Here is an 18,125-nt window from a genome sequence, read left to right as displayed (position 1 = left end):
AGAGAGGAAATGGGGTGATGAATTATGTACATTTTACAGCAATGCCACCAATGTTCCCTCAACCAGTTAATCTGCAGGTCCATCACTGCTCCTGGCAGATGAGGATTCATCACAGCAAAGACCTAGAGCTCAATTTGTCTTGTACAGAAAATACTGGCACTCATGTTGGAGCTTGAAGGCTTGCACAAGACATGAACTATGCAACTTCTGGCTTTTTACACTCCTTTACAAGTTAAAGTGAGTTATTGCAGAGGAGAGCTCATATTTCCTTACACCCATTCCTTCACCTCCATTGGATTATAACTATTGTAAATAATATGTTGGCAGTTATTTTTAAGAGAGGGACAGGAACACTTTCTGAGGAAAAAGTCCAGGACTTAGCTTTCTCTACCCATATACAAAACAAGAGGATTTTTTTCCCTCCATTTAAATCAATGGCAAGAGTGTTCTTTTAAGGATGGGGGGAAAAAAGAGTGTAGCTATAAACTTCTAGCATCAAAGTTGAAATATGGTGCACAATAATATTACCTGCCTCTTTACTGTTTTCACAGTTTATAAAGTATGATGAGAAAGAATACATCATCCTTAAGAACTTCATTGTATTTTCTCTCTTGTAAGCACTGATCTGAAAATAAAACTGCTAGAACAAGGGTTTGTCAGCTCATTTTGCTGAAATCTTTCATTGCTCTCCAGCCAGCAGTTGCTGCTGGAGTATATATGCACCAGATCTACAATTCCAGAAAGCCAAAGCCATTTAACTACAGCCAAGCCTAGGAAGAGGGCACTAGCTGACTATTTTTATCCTGACTTGGTCTTGTCAAATAAACTCTTGTCCTGGGAAATAATACCTTTATTTCAGCAAGTCTCTCCAGAGCCCAACCACACTTCAACACCAAAGAATTGGATTAGCTGAACATGAGGCACCAGTGGGAGCCTTGCCCCTGTGAAACTTGGATTACTATTTACAGAAGGTTATTCAAAGCTCACTGTGGCCCTGGTTGTGCCTATCAGTTTAACATGGGAAATTAACTCAAGCAGTGTAGGTGCAAATACAAAACCCTTTAGCTGATACAGAAAAGAACACAAACATTGTTTTCCTTGAAAAAAACGGTTTATTGTATACTGTGAATATGAGGGACAGCCTTACCAAAAAAACCTTAGTGACTGAAGACATTCTCACATTTGCAAAAGCATATAAGAAACTATTTACACAAAGGCAGTGAAAGGGGTAAAAAAATATTGCAGTCAATTAATGCTGATAGAACTTTTTATAATAAAAAGAGAAAGAAAAGAAACAGTGCAAAAATACTGTCAAAAGTAATCAGTTCTATACACAAGATAAAACTGACAAGCATAAGCTTATGTACTGATATGAATAATACATTAGAATATAAAATAGCATGCATAGATTTTTTTTTTTAAAGGCTTTCAATAGCATAGAATAATTCTGCCATTCAGCCCTAACGGGAGGGGTTGGGGGCAGGAAGGGCAAATAACTGATGTCTCATTTTTCTACAAAATGTGTACATACAATGAGGTGGTGATAGTCAGATCACTGTTTTGTGCTAAACTGTCAGGTACAGAATTACAGAACAAATAAAATCGGAGGCATCACAATACTGCAGTAAAACAGGACAGTAAAATCCAGTGACATAAAACTTAAACATGTTATCTCATTTACCACATTCCACACAATAACATATGGGAATATTACAGTCATCTGCATGTGTAAACTTTTTCCTTTGTAAAATAACCAAAGAAAGGTACTTTACTAGTGTGGAAAATATACTATCCATATGGAGCAACCTCAACAGGATAAATATCCTATTACCAGTGTTTCTGGCACTACATATTTGCTTTCTTTTAAAGACCAAGCAGAAGCAAGAAAATACTTTTATTTAACATACACAAAAAGGAAGTTCTTATACATTACATCTATAAGTTATGGAACTCACCAGCACAGGACATTGTGAAGGCCAGAGGAATAAATGGCTTCTAAAGGAAAGGTAATAGGATTCGTGGAAGATGAATCACATTCATCCAGGGAGCAGGATACACCTTTGGCCTCAGGAAGCCCCTAAAGGACTGGCTGCCAGGTACACCAGAGGGGCTGAGCACCCTTTTTCTAGACACATCCCTATTTTTCCTCAGCTACCAGCCACTGTTTAAGTCAGGGGGTGCCTCCCAGCCTGACATGGAAACAGTTTGTGGGAAGCATTCCTTTTCTGCCTCCCTGCCTAAACAAGGAACACTACCCCTGAAATACCTGGAACTGACTGAGAATCAGGGCAGTCCTTCCCTGGTGCTGGAATTCTCCAGTGGAAACTCCTATTTTCAGTGATTTCCAGTTCACCTTCTGCAGGCAAAGTCCTGTTGTTAAACTCTCAATGGGAAACTCTCGGTGAAGGTGCACAGAAAGCACAGGCAACAAAACTTCAAAGAAATGCCAGCCAAAAAACAGCTGAGAGAAACCAATGGAACTGTAATCTAAGATACTCCAAAAACACTGACTAAATTTATTTACTTTAAATATTGATATAAACACTGCTATTTTTTGACCTGTGCACTGTTTTGTTTCCCAATCTAACAATATTTATTTATACTTCCATCTTGTTTTGCCCCACAGCCGTCTGTTCCTTTCCTCAAATCCCCAATCCCTGGAAGCAGCTGCATGTATAATGTCCTTCTCTCTAAAGACTTAGATGGCATCTATAGCTCCCTTAGCACCAGATCCTACAACAAAACCACTCTAGAAGGCTAAGAGTGAGCTGGGGACAATTGCTTTTGGGGTTCTAGACTTGCAGCCTTTCTCTTACTGGCATCAAAACCTATCCCAAACTCAACATGCCTTCAAGTATACATCAGCAGCTTTGTATTCATTTTCCAGAAGGGTGGTCAAAGGCTGTTTTCATGCAGTTCTTCCTCTCATGGCCAGCTCAGGAATTTGCTTCTGCAATGTGATGCAGGCCTTTATCATCTGCAGTGGCTGCCACCCTAGCATTTTTTTACCCACTAAGAGAAGCAGCAAAATTTAACTCAGACGTCCCTCAGTGATGCATGAGAGCTGCTACAGCAGAGATCAGCCTGATGATTCCACTTTCTGAGCACACAGAGCACAAACTGTTAGCGAGGCTGACAACAGCTAATTCAGTCATCATCTCCTCCCAGGAGACCAGTGGGAAGTCAGCTATTGGAAATGCAGCATTGTCACTTAGCTCTGCTGAATTTTCCCTACAGATTTCTGTGCTATATCCAAGCACAAGATTGCCCATCAACATTTCTTTTAGAGTTGCGTGGGGACTACACAGACATAGTAGGTATTGGATTAAAAAATAATGTCCTGGCTGACATGACAAGCACTATTGAAGCACTTAGGTTGGAAAAGAATAAGTCTATGTTTTGCTATTTGCATTTCTGTTTGTTTAAAAGAAAGTAATTTTAAAACCCCCAGCTTCTGAAATCATGCAAATATTTAATAAGATTTGTAGCAGAGGCAGCTGATTTAAATAAGTAGAACAGAAATGCACTTCAATATACTTCAAGGACTGTGGTGGCAATAGGTTGAGTAGGCTCTCAGAGAAGTGTCTTTTGCCAGCTAAAATTTAGTTTAAGGATCTTCTGATAAGGCTGAGCATTTTGGATCCCTGTATGCCTATGCAGTAAAATGTTTGTGGGCACAAGCTTCATCTTTCCTCAGGTTGTCAAGAACAAGAGGTGCCTAAACAAGCCTTTGTAGGACCTGAAACAAGTAGGACCTGAGCAGCTGATGTCCACCATCCTCCAGTGTGACTGATGGAGGACAGAAAGAGGATCCCCAGAGCACTGAGCAGTGTCACAGCTCAGCTGTCATCTCTGCCATCCCTGCTCGAACAATGGGAAGCATGAAATGCTCCGACCATAACTTGAACCAACAAGCCAATGCCAGCACCTCAATACTATAGCTGGTAAGAGTTTAAATTACAAAGGCAGAGGTTGTTAAACACAGATGAAGAGTGTACTAAAAGAAAAACAGACACAACAGATGCCCAAGCCAGACTTAGTCATCTGCTGCAAGTTCTCTCTTGGAAAGCATCAGGGAGTGTGGGCTGAACATGCCAGACTGCAAGGTGGGTGCTGTGTCAAAATTCCATTCATTGAGGAATCATTGTGAGATTTTCAATCCAGACTTTACTCCAAATGGATGAAACCGGTCTCAAACTACTGTTATGCTCTGCTGTTAAAAAACATGCAACACAACAAACAGCAACTCCAAACTGTCCTTTTCTCCTCAAGGGTTCTGCTGTTTAAAAGTCTGTGGGACAGAAACTTAACAGCACTGTTGCTTTAAGGCCCATGTGTTCATTCCTGCTATGACTAAGAAAATTGGATGCAAAATGCATTTTCCTGTCACTCCCTAAAGGTTAGGAAATACTGCCCAAGCAATTTTGGCCTGATAAAACTACAACAGGTTCAAAGTCAGAAGGTTCATTTTTTCCCTTACAAAACTGTAGCACATTTCAACCATAAAACATCAGCATGCTGAGGGCTGCTTGTAAGCTGGGGTGGAAAAGAACCTCTGAAGACATGCACCAGCCCAATTCACTTATGATATTAACAGATCCAGTCAAGATAAAATCTAGCAGGGAAAAATACATTGAAGTCAGATGAAAGGAAAAGTTTAAAATTACCATTCTTTGACAATGAAAAGGAAAAAGTGACTCACATTGGCCTCTATCTACCATACAAGCCACATTAGGAGTTAATTGGAAATGACTGCTTACCACATGGCCACTTATTTGGCTCCATTAATAGGCACTGACTTAATTTGGAAAGGATTTTTAGTGCCTTTTTCTAATTAATGTTTTTCTAAGACACCTATGATGCATCTTTGCATAAAAAAACATTTGCTTAATTTTCTTCCCTTCAAACACAGCTCTTCACACTCTCTTATGCAATGACTTTCCTGTGCTCACTGTAGCAGCAGAAATACACATTGCAGCCAAGAGCAGCTGAATAATAAGACATAGGAACAGATTCTTTTCCCTCCTGATTTTCTACTTCTCACATCCAAGTGGAGCAATGGGACTTGACAGCTCTGAGTTCAAACTTAATTCATCATTAGGAAATTATTCAAAAAGTTATAACGAGATAACTAATTTAATATACTTTGCTTCAAGGTTTATTCCTTGGCTTTTTTCCCAGATATAAAGCATCTCTCTGCAATTATCATGCAGATGCTGCTGAAAAGACTTTAAATGGTTGCTGCTAATTTAACAAGAGATATGTTGGCACCGGCAGGAAAAATTAGAGAAAAACCGAAGTTGAGTGAAAGCTCAACTGACCCCTAAAAAGAACATGGTCAAGCTATTACAGCAAAATAATTCCTCTCCATTTTTTGGTGGTTACAAGTCTTCACCAGAGACTTTGTCATCCTGTTAGGCCTGTATTGCAGAGCACCAAATCAACACAGTGTAGTTTTAAACACATTTAAGAAACATTCTGGTACAGAACCTTAGCTTAAGCTCCCCACTAATTTTAGTCCCTTTAGTGCTGAAATTTTGAGTGTTTTTAGGCTTAGGCCTTTGTACATTGACCAGGGTTTGGAGGTGGGGATGCAACAGAAAAGCAACAGTAGGATTAAAATATTAGAAGTATCTGGGGAAGGGATACCAAGAAAGGTGATTTCACCACAACAAATAACTGCATTGCATCACGTGCCCTGAGAGGCTGTGAAATCTTCACCCTTGAGAATTCTGAAACTGGATGTGACCCTGGACAAGCCTATCCAAGTTTAAAGTCAGCAGTGGGGTGAGCAGGGCTGGGTCCAGAGACCTCCAAGGCACCTCTCTAGCCTAATTCCTTCTCTAACCATCTAACAATAGTTCACATGTGAAGACTAAGGCAGCTGGAGATGCCTGATTTAAATGAGATTCTTTGCCTACAGAGGGTGAGCCTCAAGGCAATAATACTTTCGGTGTAATTTGTGAGAAGGTGCTTGATTTGGCTTTTTTTCCAAACATGTTTGTTTGAAAATCCTCCACTGTTAAACTCTCAGACCACCAGAGTTACTGGAAAGAGTCATTCACTGACTTCAGCCTGATGTAGGTCACTGCACTTCACCCTACACAGCTTCTTATGATTCCCTTCAAGGATTGCACACAGCAGCAAAAAGCTTCCTTAAAAAGATACAATATTGATTTTTTTTCAAGGACTAGTCTAAAACAGTAATTCTTGTGGAATTTGAAGAGTTTAGCACCCAAAACTCTCTGTCCTCACAATGTCCTGTGCTTGAGCCCTGTGTAACGTGCCCAGCTGCACGTGCAGAAGCTCAGGTCTCCGTGCTGTGCACCCTCAGCTTTCACTCACACAGAGCTGGAGCTGACATCTAGCAGGTCTTGTTTTTACCAGAGAAGCCACATACCGGGTCCAGAAGGTCCTTACGTGAAAAAAGCCCACTGCCAAATAACTGCAGGTTTCAGAAGCTGTGTAGCAAAATAAAAGCCAGCAAACTACCTTTACAAAGGATTGCTTTCCTTACAGACACGTTACAATGCAGACCAGTCATGTCAAGTGTGGTTCACTTTGAAGTTCACTCTAAGTTTTATGAGTTATGAAAGTAATTCAAAAGTTATTCCAAGAAAAATAAATTATATCTTGTATAAAATAATCCATGGGAAACTAGTAAAGAACCATCATTCCTTACTTTCAAGACAACTTTAAAAAGTGCAATATATGCACACAGTGTTGTCAAGGCAGTTCCTCTTGTTCATCAGTAAGGTTCAGTCAGATCCACAATGCTGGGTCTGGGATGTTTGAAAAGATTAAATAAGTCTCGAGTTTTGCAGGAATTGTATGAGCACTTGGTAGACAAATTTGTACTGGGCTATGGTCTGGATCATAAACACTCTCTGCTCCCGCAGGTGTCTCAGCATCACAGGAACGTCCATCTTCTGTAAAGCAAAGGGGGAAAAAATAGCAGAAGGATGTGTATTCATTATATCAAACAATCACTGTCGCAAATATCAGTTATCTGACACAGGGAACTATACTATAGTTATAGAAGTCAAAGTTTCTGTGGACAAAATTAAATGTGCAGGCAAAGATACAGATCCTTTCACTGAAGGACAAAGGAACTCACTGCCACCAAAAGATGCAGAAACTCCATCTGGTCTGCCACAGCCAGGTGTATGTTAGCAAATAATGCTCCAGGAGAAATAGGTCTGTAAAGTGAAGCAAGGACCCAATATCCACAATATGTGTTTTGCAGACTCCAGGCCAGCATCAGTTTATTGCCACCTACTGAATATCCACTGTGACATACTAGGGGTTCTCCAAGAAGGCATCTTCCACCTTAGTTTCACCCAAAAGAAATTCACTTGTGTGCCCTGAAAATGCTCTGCAACAGGAACTAAAGTCCAGTAAGTAGGCACAGATAAGGAAATCTACTGGGAAGGCACAGCACTAACCCCATCAAGCAGGCACAGGCCACCTATAATGGTCTGAACTCAAAACCAAATGAGTTCTGTGAAACAGAGGCCCATGAGCTGAAGCATTAGAAATCACTGCACGTTTCATTAGGATGCTATCATCAGATTTCTGGCATTTAGGAAGCCAAAAACCTATGATGCTGTTGTGTTTTATCTGTTACAACAGGTACACAAGGAGCTATTGAGAAGTTGTTGAGCCATGAAGCTCAGCCTGCCAGGCTCAAATTCAAGCAGAGTGTAATGTGAGCCAAGCTGAGGAACACAGACCTTCTATGGCAGCAGTAAACGTGAGCACTAAGACACACACTGGTTTTGGGGAAGTTCTTAAGCAGTTCAGTTCAGTTTTCTGAAGAACAGCGACCCTATCAGGCAACATAAACTGCACTTTGTAATGCCTGCTTGCAGAAACACCAAGAGGAGCTTAGCAAGTCTTTTGACTGAGATTGCTCTAACCCTTGGAGCCCCAACTGAGCAAGGAATCTGCTTCCAGGCACATCTGAAGTTTCCTGGAAAGTTTAAAATAAGAGTCACGCTGCATATCCATTTCTGTCCATATATATAAAACTCAGAATCTCCATTCCATGTAAACAAGTATTAACTCATAGGCTATCACTTTCTGAAAACAAGGCCAAATATTCTGCCACATACCCCAACAAGCTGTTATAAAAGGACATCTCTAGAGAGTCAACGGGTGTAAATATTTGAGATGAGTAATGTCATATTATTATCAAACAGGTGCAAAGAAAAATGGAAGCTCTTTCCAGTTAACTTGGCTAACTTGGAGAAGGGCCTCCATGTGGAATCAGATGCTTATGAAATGGTCCTTGCTGAGCAGAGTCATGTGGAACCTGATCTCACCTGAACAACTATAACAAAAATTCAGGCCAGCCTTGACCTGCACATAATGTTTCTCTCTCAGCTTTTTCATTAGCTTTTAATAGCCACACAGTGATCCATGCACCTCCTCAAAATGGAGAGGCTTTGCCTTATCTCAGAAATGGAAGAAAACCCCATCCTGCCTATTCAGTCTCACTATTTATAGCCAGCTCAGTATTTGCTAGATTCCAGGTGAGGAGAATCCCTAAATTCACCTCCATTACCATGTATATGTCAAAAAAAAAAAAAAAAAAAAGAAAAAAAACACACATAATGCTTTGCTAAGCTGGGACTTGCAAACAGAACAAACAAAAATGTTACTTATTTCTGCCTCCCAAACCAAAGATCTCCCATGTGAAAGCATGCTGCAGATGCAATAATGAGTTAATGTCCCAGTGCCAAGTCTGGACTAAAAGTTGATAGAGCAGGTTCTCAATTACTTTCTCATACTATGTGTCTACAGCAGTAAGGATGTAATGATGTGACATTTACTTGCCATGCAGCAGTTACTGAAACTCTATCCCTGCAATGAGATACAGCTTTAGCCATTGCCCAGAAGCCACAGTGACCAAAGCTATATAGAATTTGATTAAACATGGCTTTTTACCTGAACCTGAAACCTCAGGCTCAAGAGTTCTGGTTTCTGTTCCAGCATTGCTGCAGGCTTTCCAAAATGTTCTTCATCAAAATTTTCAAGCTCCCTCATGATTTTTCTTCACTGCTAAAATGTTAATGTATTTACTTGCTAGGACACTTCTGTGAAAGCCAGTTCCTAAGACTAAAACATTAAAAGTGATAAGTACTTTTATTTCAGGAAAAAAACACCAACCAATTCTAGCACAAAATAAACAAATTAAAAGGAAGCTCTCTGTGCAGAGTCTGCCACAAACTGAAAACATGCTCTCAAGATTTTTAACCTTTTTTTAAAATTAGGTTTTAACAAACCAAAAACCCTAACTTGGTACAATCTGGAGAAACAAGGCCCTTAATGAAAATTGTATTTATTGTTAATGATGATTTTCATTATTAATCAAGACAAAAGAATGCTTTAATTAAGTGACATCAGAGAAATCCCTTATTATGGAGCACTACCATCAGGTCCTAGTAAAGTTGGTGAATGATGTCAAGGCTCACCCCCATGCTCAGATGTTGAGGTGCCAAAGCTACTCTTTGCCCAAGGGGTGACTTCTGTAAACCACAGACTGACTTCTGTAAACAGAGGTGGCCAGACCCTGTTGCACAACCCTTAGAGTTTGCTTCTGTGCACATACAGAAGGTGCTGTAAAGCTACACTGATGCTCACAAGCAGTTCAGGATGGCTCTTTTAACTCTCCAGCTTTCTTCTGGAGAGGAAAGCAGAAATTTCATGGCTGCTACATGAATAACGGAAGCAGTCACTTCCATGTGTCAGTGCATAAGGAAAGACAAGAAGGGTCAAGAGTCAGAGCCATTGCCCCATGCTGGAGCAGCTACTGAGCAGCAGTCAGCACTGGGAGGCTGCTGAATTCCCAAGCCACAACCCCGTGGGCCCTTTCTAGGCCAGGATACCTCTTCTTTTCCCTTTTCCCCCAAATATAAAGCAAAAGAACTAAGTGTCACACATATCTACAGGACAGCTTCACCTTCAGTGAGGCCCAAGCAGAGTTGGAGATTTGTCCCAGCTGATCTGAGCTCAGGATCTGTAGGGGTCTTGTAACTCCAGAATGATGAGCTGTTGGAGTCCTCAGTCTTCCCTGAACTCACCCAGTGGTTGATGATTGGAAGGGGCAGATGATATATGTCTATCTGTCTGTCTTGCTGCATTTTTATCTCTACAAGCAGCTTTGGTCTTTGAGCATTTTCTTTGGCAAGAGAAACCCTGGTTTCCACAGTTGTCAAGCAAACTGTGTGGCACATTGTTAGTCAAGATGTGATGTTCCTCCTAGAGAGTTTCCCAGTGACAGTTGAAAATTAAGTTGTTACCCATGGTCGCTCTACTGGTGCACTTGTTCCTAACTCCAGACTGTGTTACTCATAATGCTGGCTGCAAACCCTAAAGCCCTATTCCCCACAGGAATACAAAAATACACCTATTCTTAAAACACAGTTAAGTTTCATTCCTGGTGAGATTACAAGAGAGAGGAAGGAGCCCAAGGAGAGTATTTAGAGAGCAGAAAACTTCAGTTAAAAGAGCAAGGATATTATTCTCTAGCCTCTTTCAGGTAGTGCTTGTAAACAAACTGCCTCTAGACTTTTAATTAAATGCAGGTATGGATTAGACTAAATTCTTAAAAGAGGGAAGAAAGCCCTAACTTGGAATATATTAAAATAATTCTAATAAAAAAATAATATCAACTATACAGAAAACTACAGCATGGGGAATCTTTGCCCATCACATTTAAGGTCCTTGTCTTGCTCACAGGGGTAACAGAAAGAAAGCACTTCAATGCCTTTTAATTTCAACCTCAGGAAGGTAGCCTGGGGGTTAAGCTCGGGGTTTGCAAAGGAAGCTGACTTACTTCATTATGCTCCAAGCAGCCAATCATGAGCTCTGTCAGGATCACCACTCCAGTCCTCCCCACCCCTGCACTGCAGTGCACCACGATGGGAGGGTTGCAGGTGTTGCTGCTGTCCAGCACGCTGTTGGTGTGCCGACGCACCGACTGGATCTCCTCCAAGTAAGCTGCAGGGGGAAAAAGCAGGCAAGGCTGCAAACATCTACATCTCTAAATGGGAAAGTTAGGAGGGGAGGGGGAAAGAGTGTGGAAAAGTTATTCTCTGTCAAAGTGGCAATAACTTACGTTTTTTACAGCATAATAATTATCTTGGCCAGGGTGCACTGAACAGCACTGCATCCAGCAAGTACCAGCTGGGTGTCAATTATTACTTGATAGTCTGCTCCTTTAAATTAAATAGTTCTTTTAAAAAATTAAATTCTGTTTTCCCCCTTGCAAATCTCCAGGTCCCCTAAGCAGATGATTCTAGACATTACTTACAGCAATTCCTGCTATTAACAGGATGGGATCAAAACAACAGCTAAGTCCCATTGAAACTACTGCCTGTCAAAACCAGTACCACATGGGAAGCGAGTGTCCATCTGCCCTGTTTCCTCTCTTCCTTCTCCCTTCTAGACTCTGACAGAATGTCCCCCCCTCCCTCTCTCTGTTCAGGGTTTGTTTCTCGATAGCTACAAGCCCTTCTGGGAGATCACTGCTTTGTTTTCCCTGAAGCCATTTGTAGAAAGCTAAGGACTCAGGAACAACTGCCTTGTGTGGCTGTCCTAGCATTACTGAACACATCCTGCTGTCAGACCATGCTGAGAACCTCACATACTGAAAGCTCACTTGGCGTCCCAGCACTCCAGGTGGGAAGTGAGACCTGAGCTGAACTCTCCTGCTATGGCCCTTGGTGTCAGGGCCCTGCTGTCCTCTCCCCACAGGCAGAATGGGCTGGAGGCCTACCAACATCACAAAAGCTGCATTTCAATGCACACAGGGAAATGGGACTCTAAGTTGTGGCAAACAATGGGAGAGAGGAAATGGGGACAATCAGGGTCCAATTACTGCCATGCCCAAACACAGCTACAGGGTACAGAAACAAAGTATGAAACAAACGAGAAATTGGGCAATAGCTTTTCCTTGAAGACAGATTTCCTGGTACTCCTTTGCTGAAGCTGAAATGTCATTTTTTATTTTTTGCCTTGGTGACAGATCTGGGGAAAGGAGGATGCACTATTTACATGCCGTGTGTACTGTGCAAAGGACAATGCATCACTAAAGGACTGTAGCTGTGGCAAGACTGAAGTAGAACAAATTGATCTTCCTGAGAGAGGACTTAGCTGCCACAGAGTGACACTGCAGCTGCAAAGCTTTCAGGAGCTAAGATGACAGGCATCTCCAACACATCAGTACACCATGTACAGACTCCTTCAGTGGTAATTTAAAGATTTCTGCATCATTCCCCACTGTATTGCCAGAGATGTGTCTTAAGTTAAATAATGGTTGAATTCCTATTACTTAATATGGGAGTGCTTATGACTTGGTAAGAATCAGGAAGTGTTATTGACACATTACAGATGAGTATAATTGCTGTATTTTCAGGAAAGCACAAGCCAGGACCATATGTAATTGGGGAGGCCCTTGAGCATTGCTTGGGTACATGTGGTTACACTGCATGTGTGATAGAGCATTCCTCACTTTTGCAAAAGGAAAACTGGAGGAGATGCACCTTATTTCAATAGCAACTGATCCTCTTACCCAGACCTTTCTAATCACATTTGTGTACAGCCTATTATCTCCTACATTCATTAAATAGTTGGGAAATGGCAGTCAGTTACACCAACAGATCAGCCAACCAAAGTCCCTATTAATTAAAATTTCCTGAGTTTTTGGCACTGCTGCTGCTTTGGATTTTTCCTCCTGCTAATCACTTTAGCTCCTACCTCTGGAATACCACTTTTTTTTTCCCCCCCCCTCCAAATTGCAGCAAACTATAACCTAGATGAGGCCTAGGTTATAGTCCTACCACAACAACCACTTGGTATACGTCCCAGCTGTAACTAGGTACAGTGAACTGAATCCAGTGTGAGCAATCTTTTTCTTGATTTATCATGCAAAATAAAGGAATCTTACATAAAAAGCCTTGGACTTCTTCTGGACACCCATGGTCTGGCCAGTCGGTATACTGCAAATGCCACACTGTCCTCTCTTGTCCAGAGAGAAGATGCTTGACCTTCAGACCAGTAGTTGCAAAGCAGCCAGAGTCTGTGCGGAACTTGGTTGTCACCTTGAACTTCCCGTAGGTGGCTGAGCTGTGCTTAGAGCCCAGTTTAGGCCAGTAACGATGGCTCTTGCTTCTTCCTCCCTCCTTGATAACAAAACAAGACAAAAAGCCATTAGTTTCTGCAACTCTCTACAAACAAAGGGCATAAATCTCTCTGGATAAGCCAAGTATTCGTATTTTAAAGCACTGGTAGAGTAAGGAGCATCCCACAAAGTTAAGAAAACACCTGTTAAAACTTAAACCTCTCAGCCACGTAATATTTTTAAGTGTAAAACTACTTGTCTTGTGTCATGACAAAAGACAGCTACTGCCTAAAACACCTTGGTAAATATTCTCCTCATGGGGAAAACTCTCCTTTAATTAGAAGGAGAATCTTCTCAGCAGCTTTTAAGTGTCTGTTCTTGATCAGCCTTGGGAACTGGACAGTGACTTGATGTGCTCTGCTACTAGCTGTGTTTGCTGAAAGCAGCCAGGCACGAAGCCGAATGCGGTGTTAGTTAACAACATGTGCCAGTTTTTACAACATAGCACATAGTTCTTGGATTACAATAGGAATAACTATTTTGCTTGGCATAAGAATAAAAAGTTGTGGGGTGCTTTTGTTTGGGTTTTTTTTTGCCTTTTTTTATGGACACGTCTATGGAAACAACAGCTTCTGGTCTCTTTTCAGCTGATAAGAGTGATGGTATACAGAACTGGCCTTGGACAGTGTGGAAATCTCTGTCATTTTAACCAGGAGCAAGTTCAGTGCTCTCACATTCCAATGGAAACATCTTTGTTTGGCTTGGCCCAAGCAGGGGGAAGGAGGGCTCCTGCTTGTTTCACTTTAGCATTTGCCAAACTGAGTGTCAGGAAGTTAGGAAGTATAGTATGAGAGAAGTACAGCATATGTTCAAACAGAGCCAGAGGAAAAGGGGATGTTGATAGGTAAAACAGGTTACTGGAGTGGGAAGTGATGATAATAGGAGATTGGCTCACATCAGAAAGAACTGTTCTGTGATTTCACATACCTCTTCAGCTGTGACCATGGCTATAACATTCACCCCCTGTTCCCACACCATCTGCCAGAAGTCATGGCATGTGTGTGGCAGGGGCCCTTGGGTAGCAATGTAGTGCCACTCCTCTCCACCTACAGTCACCTGGGAGAAAGGCAAAAAGAAACAACCAATCAGTGCCTGAATTCTCAGCAGTGTCTGTGCCAGAACTGCCTTTTAAACAAAAGAAACTACACTGAAATCTTTGTTCTTCTACTTTTGGTTAAAATTGTGAACAAGAATCATCCGTTTGATAAAAGCAAATCTGACTAAACATAACCTTCAGTGCTTCCATGTCCTGTCCTGATGTCCATAATCATAAAGCTTTGGTCTAAATGCCCTCTTTCTTGCCACTGCATCTGGATCATACAGACAAAAAAAAAAAAAAAAAACCCAACAATCAACCAAATAAAAAACCTGAGGATTTTACTTACCGTGGGTTTTTCAGTTCAGAACCTGAAGACTACCATAGAGTAAATCCAGCACATCAAATGGATTTCAAACACCATGAGAAATTTAAAATTACCCAAAGCTGTAGTCATGTAAATCTATTTCCCAATACACACCTGGTTTACCAACCACATCTTACAGAAGTATTTGTGTATTTGCATGACAGGTAATGAAATTCTTTTCAAAGTATTAACATACAGATTTAGACTGTAAATTCTGAAGTGCCCTGAACAGAGCCAGCTTCACCTTGCAGTTAGCCAGTATAAAACACTGCTTCATTTAACTGACAGAGTCAGTTAAAAAAATAATAATTTTATGACACATAATTTGCTATACATCAGAAAAAGCTCACAGAATCTTTTTTCTAACATTTTAGATAAAAAACCAAAGTGCTTTTGGAACTACTACATATCATTTCAAAAATATGCTTACCAGAAGAACCAGCCAAACTCATTATTTTGGAAAGTTGAAATATTTTTCCTTCTCAGGCTAAGGCCTCCTAATTCTGTTTATTAGCCCAGAGCCACTTCTCCCAAAGTTATAAATCCCAGAGAAGAAGATTTACAACAAAAATGCTGACACATCCATAAATATCAATGTACTGGCAGACAACGCTACGAGGAACAATCAATAACTCTGACAGGTTCAACCACATACTGTGTTTGAAGCACAAGTCTTTGAATACATTCTCAGAAATAAAATCAATTTATTTATTAGTCAAACAACTGTTTATTAATCTGAGATGCTTGGGGTTTTCCACTTGTAAATAACATAACATGATAACAAGTTTCTCACTTCACTGAAAACTGTCTGTACAAACAGCTCCTTTTCTTTATTTCATACTATGTAGCATTTTCTTTTTTGAATGATGGTTAAAAACTGCAAGACCAAGGCTGGTAGACTTCTTAAGTTCTTGTACTAGATGAGAATTAATATAAACTGCACAGCCCTAAAGAGCATCCTGCACTTGGACTGATGGTCTGCAGCCATGAGTGCTAGTACAGCGTTACTGAGCTTTTTAAGTCAATGCTGACCTGACACAGTCAGTCAGATGAAGTGCTCTTCAGAACCTTTGTGCTTAGTCTTCATAAATTTAATTACAATTGTTCTCTTTGGTATAGATGATGATCTTTGTATCTTAACAGCAATGATGCATGGTAAATATGCAGAGAATTGCTGTAAAACTGTGGGGCTTGCAGACCAAGCAGTGGGAGCTGGAATCCTCTAGGCATGTATCTTATCAGGATGACAGAGGAGTTTTCTTTGTCTACTGACTTCTGGTCCAAGCCTCCTGGCACATGACATGAAAGGCCCATAAATAGTCTGAAGGGAATGGGATGCCTGGAATGTTTACTGCATTCTAATGCCCTAACTGCAGGAAATTAAAAATTAAATACTGGGCTGAAAACACAGGCACACACTGTGCTGCTGAGGTAAATTTCACAGATGCAATTTCACCTTCTAAGCAAAAGCACATCTGCTTGGCTTCTGAAAGCGCTGCTCCAAGTGCAAGAGGGAAACCCTGCCAAGTCCCTCTGTCAGGCATCAAAGCCTGGTCCTGGGTGCTCCATGGACACAAGATGTGTCTGTGTCCAACAGCGACACACAAGATAAAGTGTGGGCTCAAAACTAGCCAGGGAAAATAGCATCGTTTAGGAATATCTTCTTTTTCTCCAACTACTTTGTAGGTAGAAAATTTGGGGCTCAGAAATTCATCATCACAGCAATGTCTGATTGTGCAAAAACTCAGTACCTGCTTCCTACCAGGCTATGCAGAGAAGTGACAAACTGCCAGGATCCTGGTTCAGAAATTATTCAGATAAAAAATTTAGATTTGAATCACCAGGATTTAACACGGTGAATCACAACCAAGGCCAGCAAGTCTCTTTAAACTTTTAAAAGGCTTTTACTCAAGGAAAATATTAATTTAACCGGATGTTTTATTCATTATTTTTGAATTATTTTTTTTTAATTTGGAGTTTGACAATTAGAAAATGCAGAAAACCCTCTCTTACAACAATATCTGTCATCTGATGCAGAGGATTTCTGTTACTTCTCTCAGGGTACAGTAAAAGCCAACAGAGGACTTTGCAAATACTGCTGGAAGCTTAAAGAAAAACAAGCATCTGCAGTCACTGGAGTATAGTTCACTGTTAAAACTGACCATGTTTGTAAAAACAGTCAGGTTGTACCTTTAATTAACAAGAAATCTGAAGTTTCCTGTTCAAAACATAATTTGAAACATGAAGTTCAATGCAGTTCCCAGTCAGAGATGCAGGGATCTTGCTGGTAAGGTCAGTGCATACTTTAAAACATTGCTTTATCACACTGCAGGTACTGGGGCTGTTCTAATGCATTCTCATGAGGTTTGAGAAACATGGCACCTCTTTCTACACTAACCAGTAGAGTCATTCCACAGCAAGTTGGCAGAGGTGGGCACAAAACAGGCAGGATGCCTCTCTAAAATAACTTCCCAGTCTCCAGCAGTTAAATCAACTTATGCATGTTAGTTGATAGGAGAGTTTGGAGATGCCCACAGCAACACAAGAAGGCATCACGACGCATCCTAAACCTTTTCAGAAACTCCCGAGGTACAGAAGATGCTGCTGTGCAGCCAGAAAAGCAAACAAAGCTTTAGCACACTTTCATTTGGCAAGCAAAACTCAAGCAAGCCTTTACCTTTATGTGTGAAGCATTGATGTAGCCTGTATTGTTTTCTTTGGTTGGCACCAGCTCCACTCGGTTCTCCTCGTAAGGAACGACCTCCCTGATGCGGTTGCGCTCTGCGTTTTCAGGCAGGGCAGCGGTGGTGAAGATCCCATCTGCCTTCTTCTTTGGAATCTGCTCGTATTCTGTAAACACCATCCCCTCCTCCAGCTTCCTCTTCAAGATTTTGCACTAGGATTTAACAGAAAGGAGCACCGACCCATTAATGCTTCTGGGAACAACATTCACCACTAGACCCATCCATCCATTCTTTGAATTCCAATACACAGCCATACCATTCTCTCACTCACTCCTCCTGCAGTTATCTGAGGAAATATGACACACTTCTTTCTACCAAGTGAAGCCACTGGCAAATTTTACAGTTTTACATTCTACTTCCACATTTTTGAAGACTGATAGCATAAAAGACAAACCTGTGCTAAACAATCTTGGTTCAGTAAGAATTTTGGTATGAATATATGATTTCAACATAATAGATATTTTAATTTTTTTTTTCCAGGAAGAAGATCGTACTACAAGAAGCATGATGTGGCCCACATTTTCAAAATACTGCCTAACTCACAAGGATGCAATGCCTGTGGTTGAACACAATCCCACATACAGACAAGGTGGAGGTGAAGTTCTACTCCCTGGGTGCCAGAAAACACAAGGCTGCAAAATTTCTATCCAGAAAACCAGAAAGGTTGTTTGCAAATTTGCTTCTCAAACCTTAACGGCAGCAACTGTTTTAATATCTGAAATTCCACATACACACATACACCCCTGTGTGCAAACATCAGGAGGCAAACAACTTCTTTTTTATAAAATTTAA

General features: G+C 40.9%; 1 protein-coding gene across 2 annotated transcripts in view; it reads right to left on the bottom strand.

The window, feature by feature from the left end:
- Positions 1-1,089: 1,089 nt before the first annotated feature.
- PTPN14 (protein tyrosine phosphatase non-receptor type 14) overlaps positions 1,090-18,125 on the bottom strand; it is a 110,210-nt gene continuing 93,174 nt past the window's right edge. For both annotated transcript variants that reach the window (XM_030235853.2, XM_009096404.4), the window contains exons 15-19: positions 17,267-17,485; positions 14,114-14,242; positions 12,953-13,187; positions 10,841-11,004; positions 1,090-6,929 (exon numbers count right to left, since the gene is read on the bottom strand). In XM_030235853.2, coding sequence (XP_030091713.1) covers positions 6,801-6,929; positions 10,841-11,004; positions 12,953-13,187; positions 14,114-14,242; positions 17,267-17,485 — 876 coding nt within the window. In that variant the 3' untranslated portion in view covers positions 1,090-6,800. The remainder of the gene's footprint in view (positions 6,930-10,840; positions 11,005-12,952; positions 13,188-14,113; positions 14,243-17,266; positions 17,486-18,125) is intronic.

Source organism: Serinus canaria, chromosome 3 (assembly GCF_022539315.1).
Source record: "Serinus canaria isolate serCan28SL12 chromosome 3, serCan2020, whole genome shotgun sequence".
Classification (NCBI taxonomy): Eukaryota; Metazoa; Chordata; class Aves; order Passeriformes; family Fringillidae; genus Serinus; species Serinus canaria.
The sequence above is the reverse complement of the archived record's forward strand: the minus strand, read 5'-3'. Positions and strand labels throughout refer to the sequence as shown.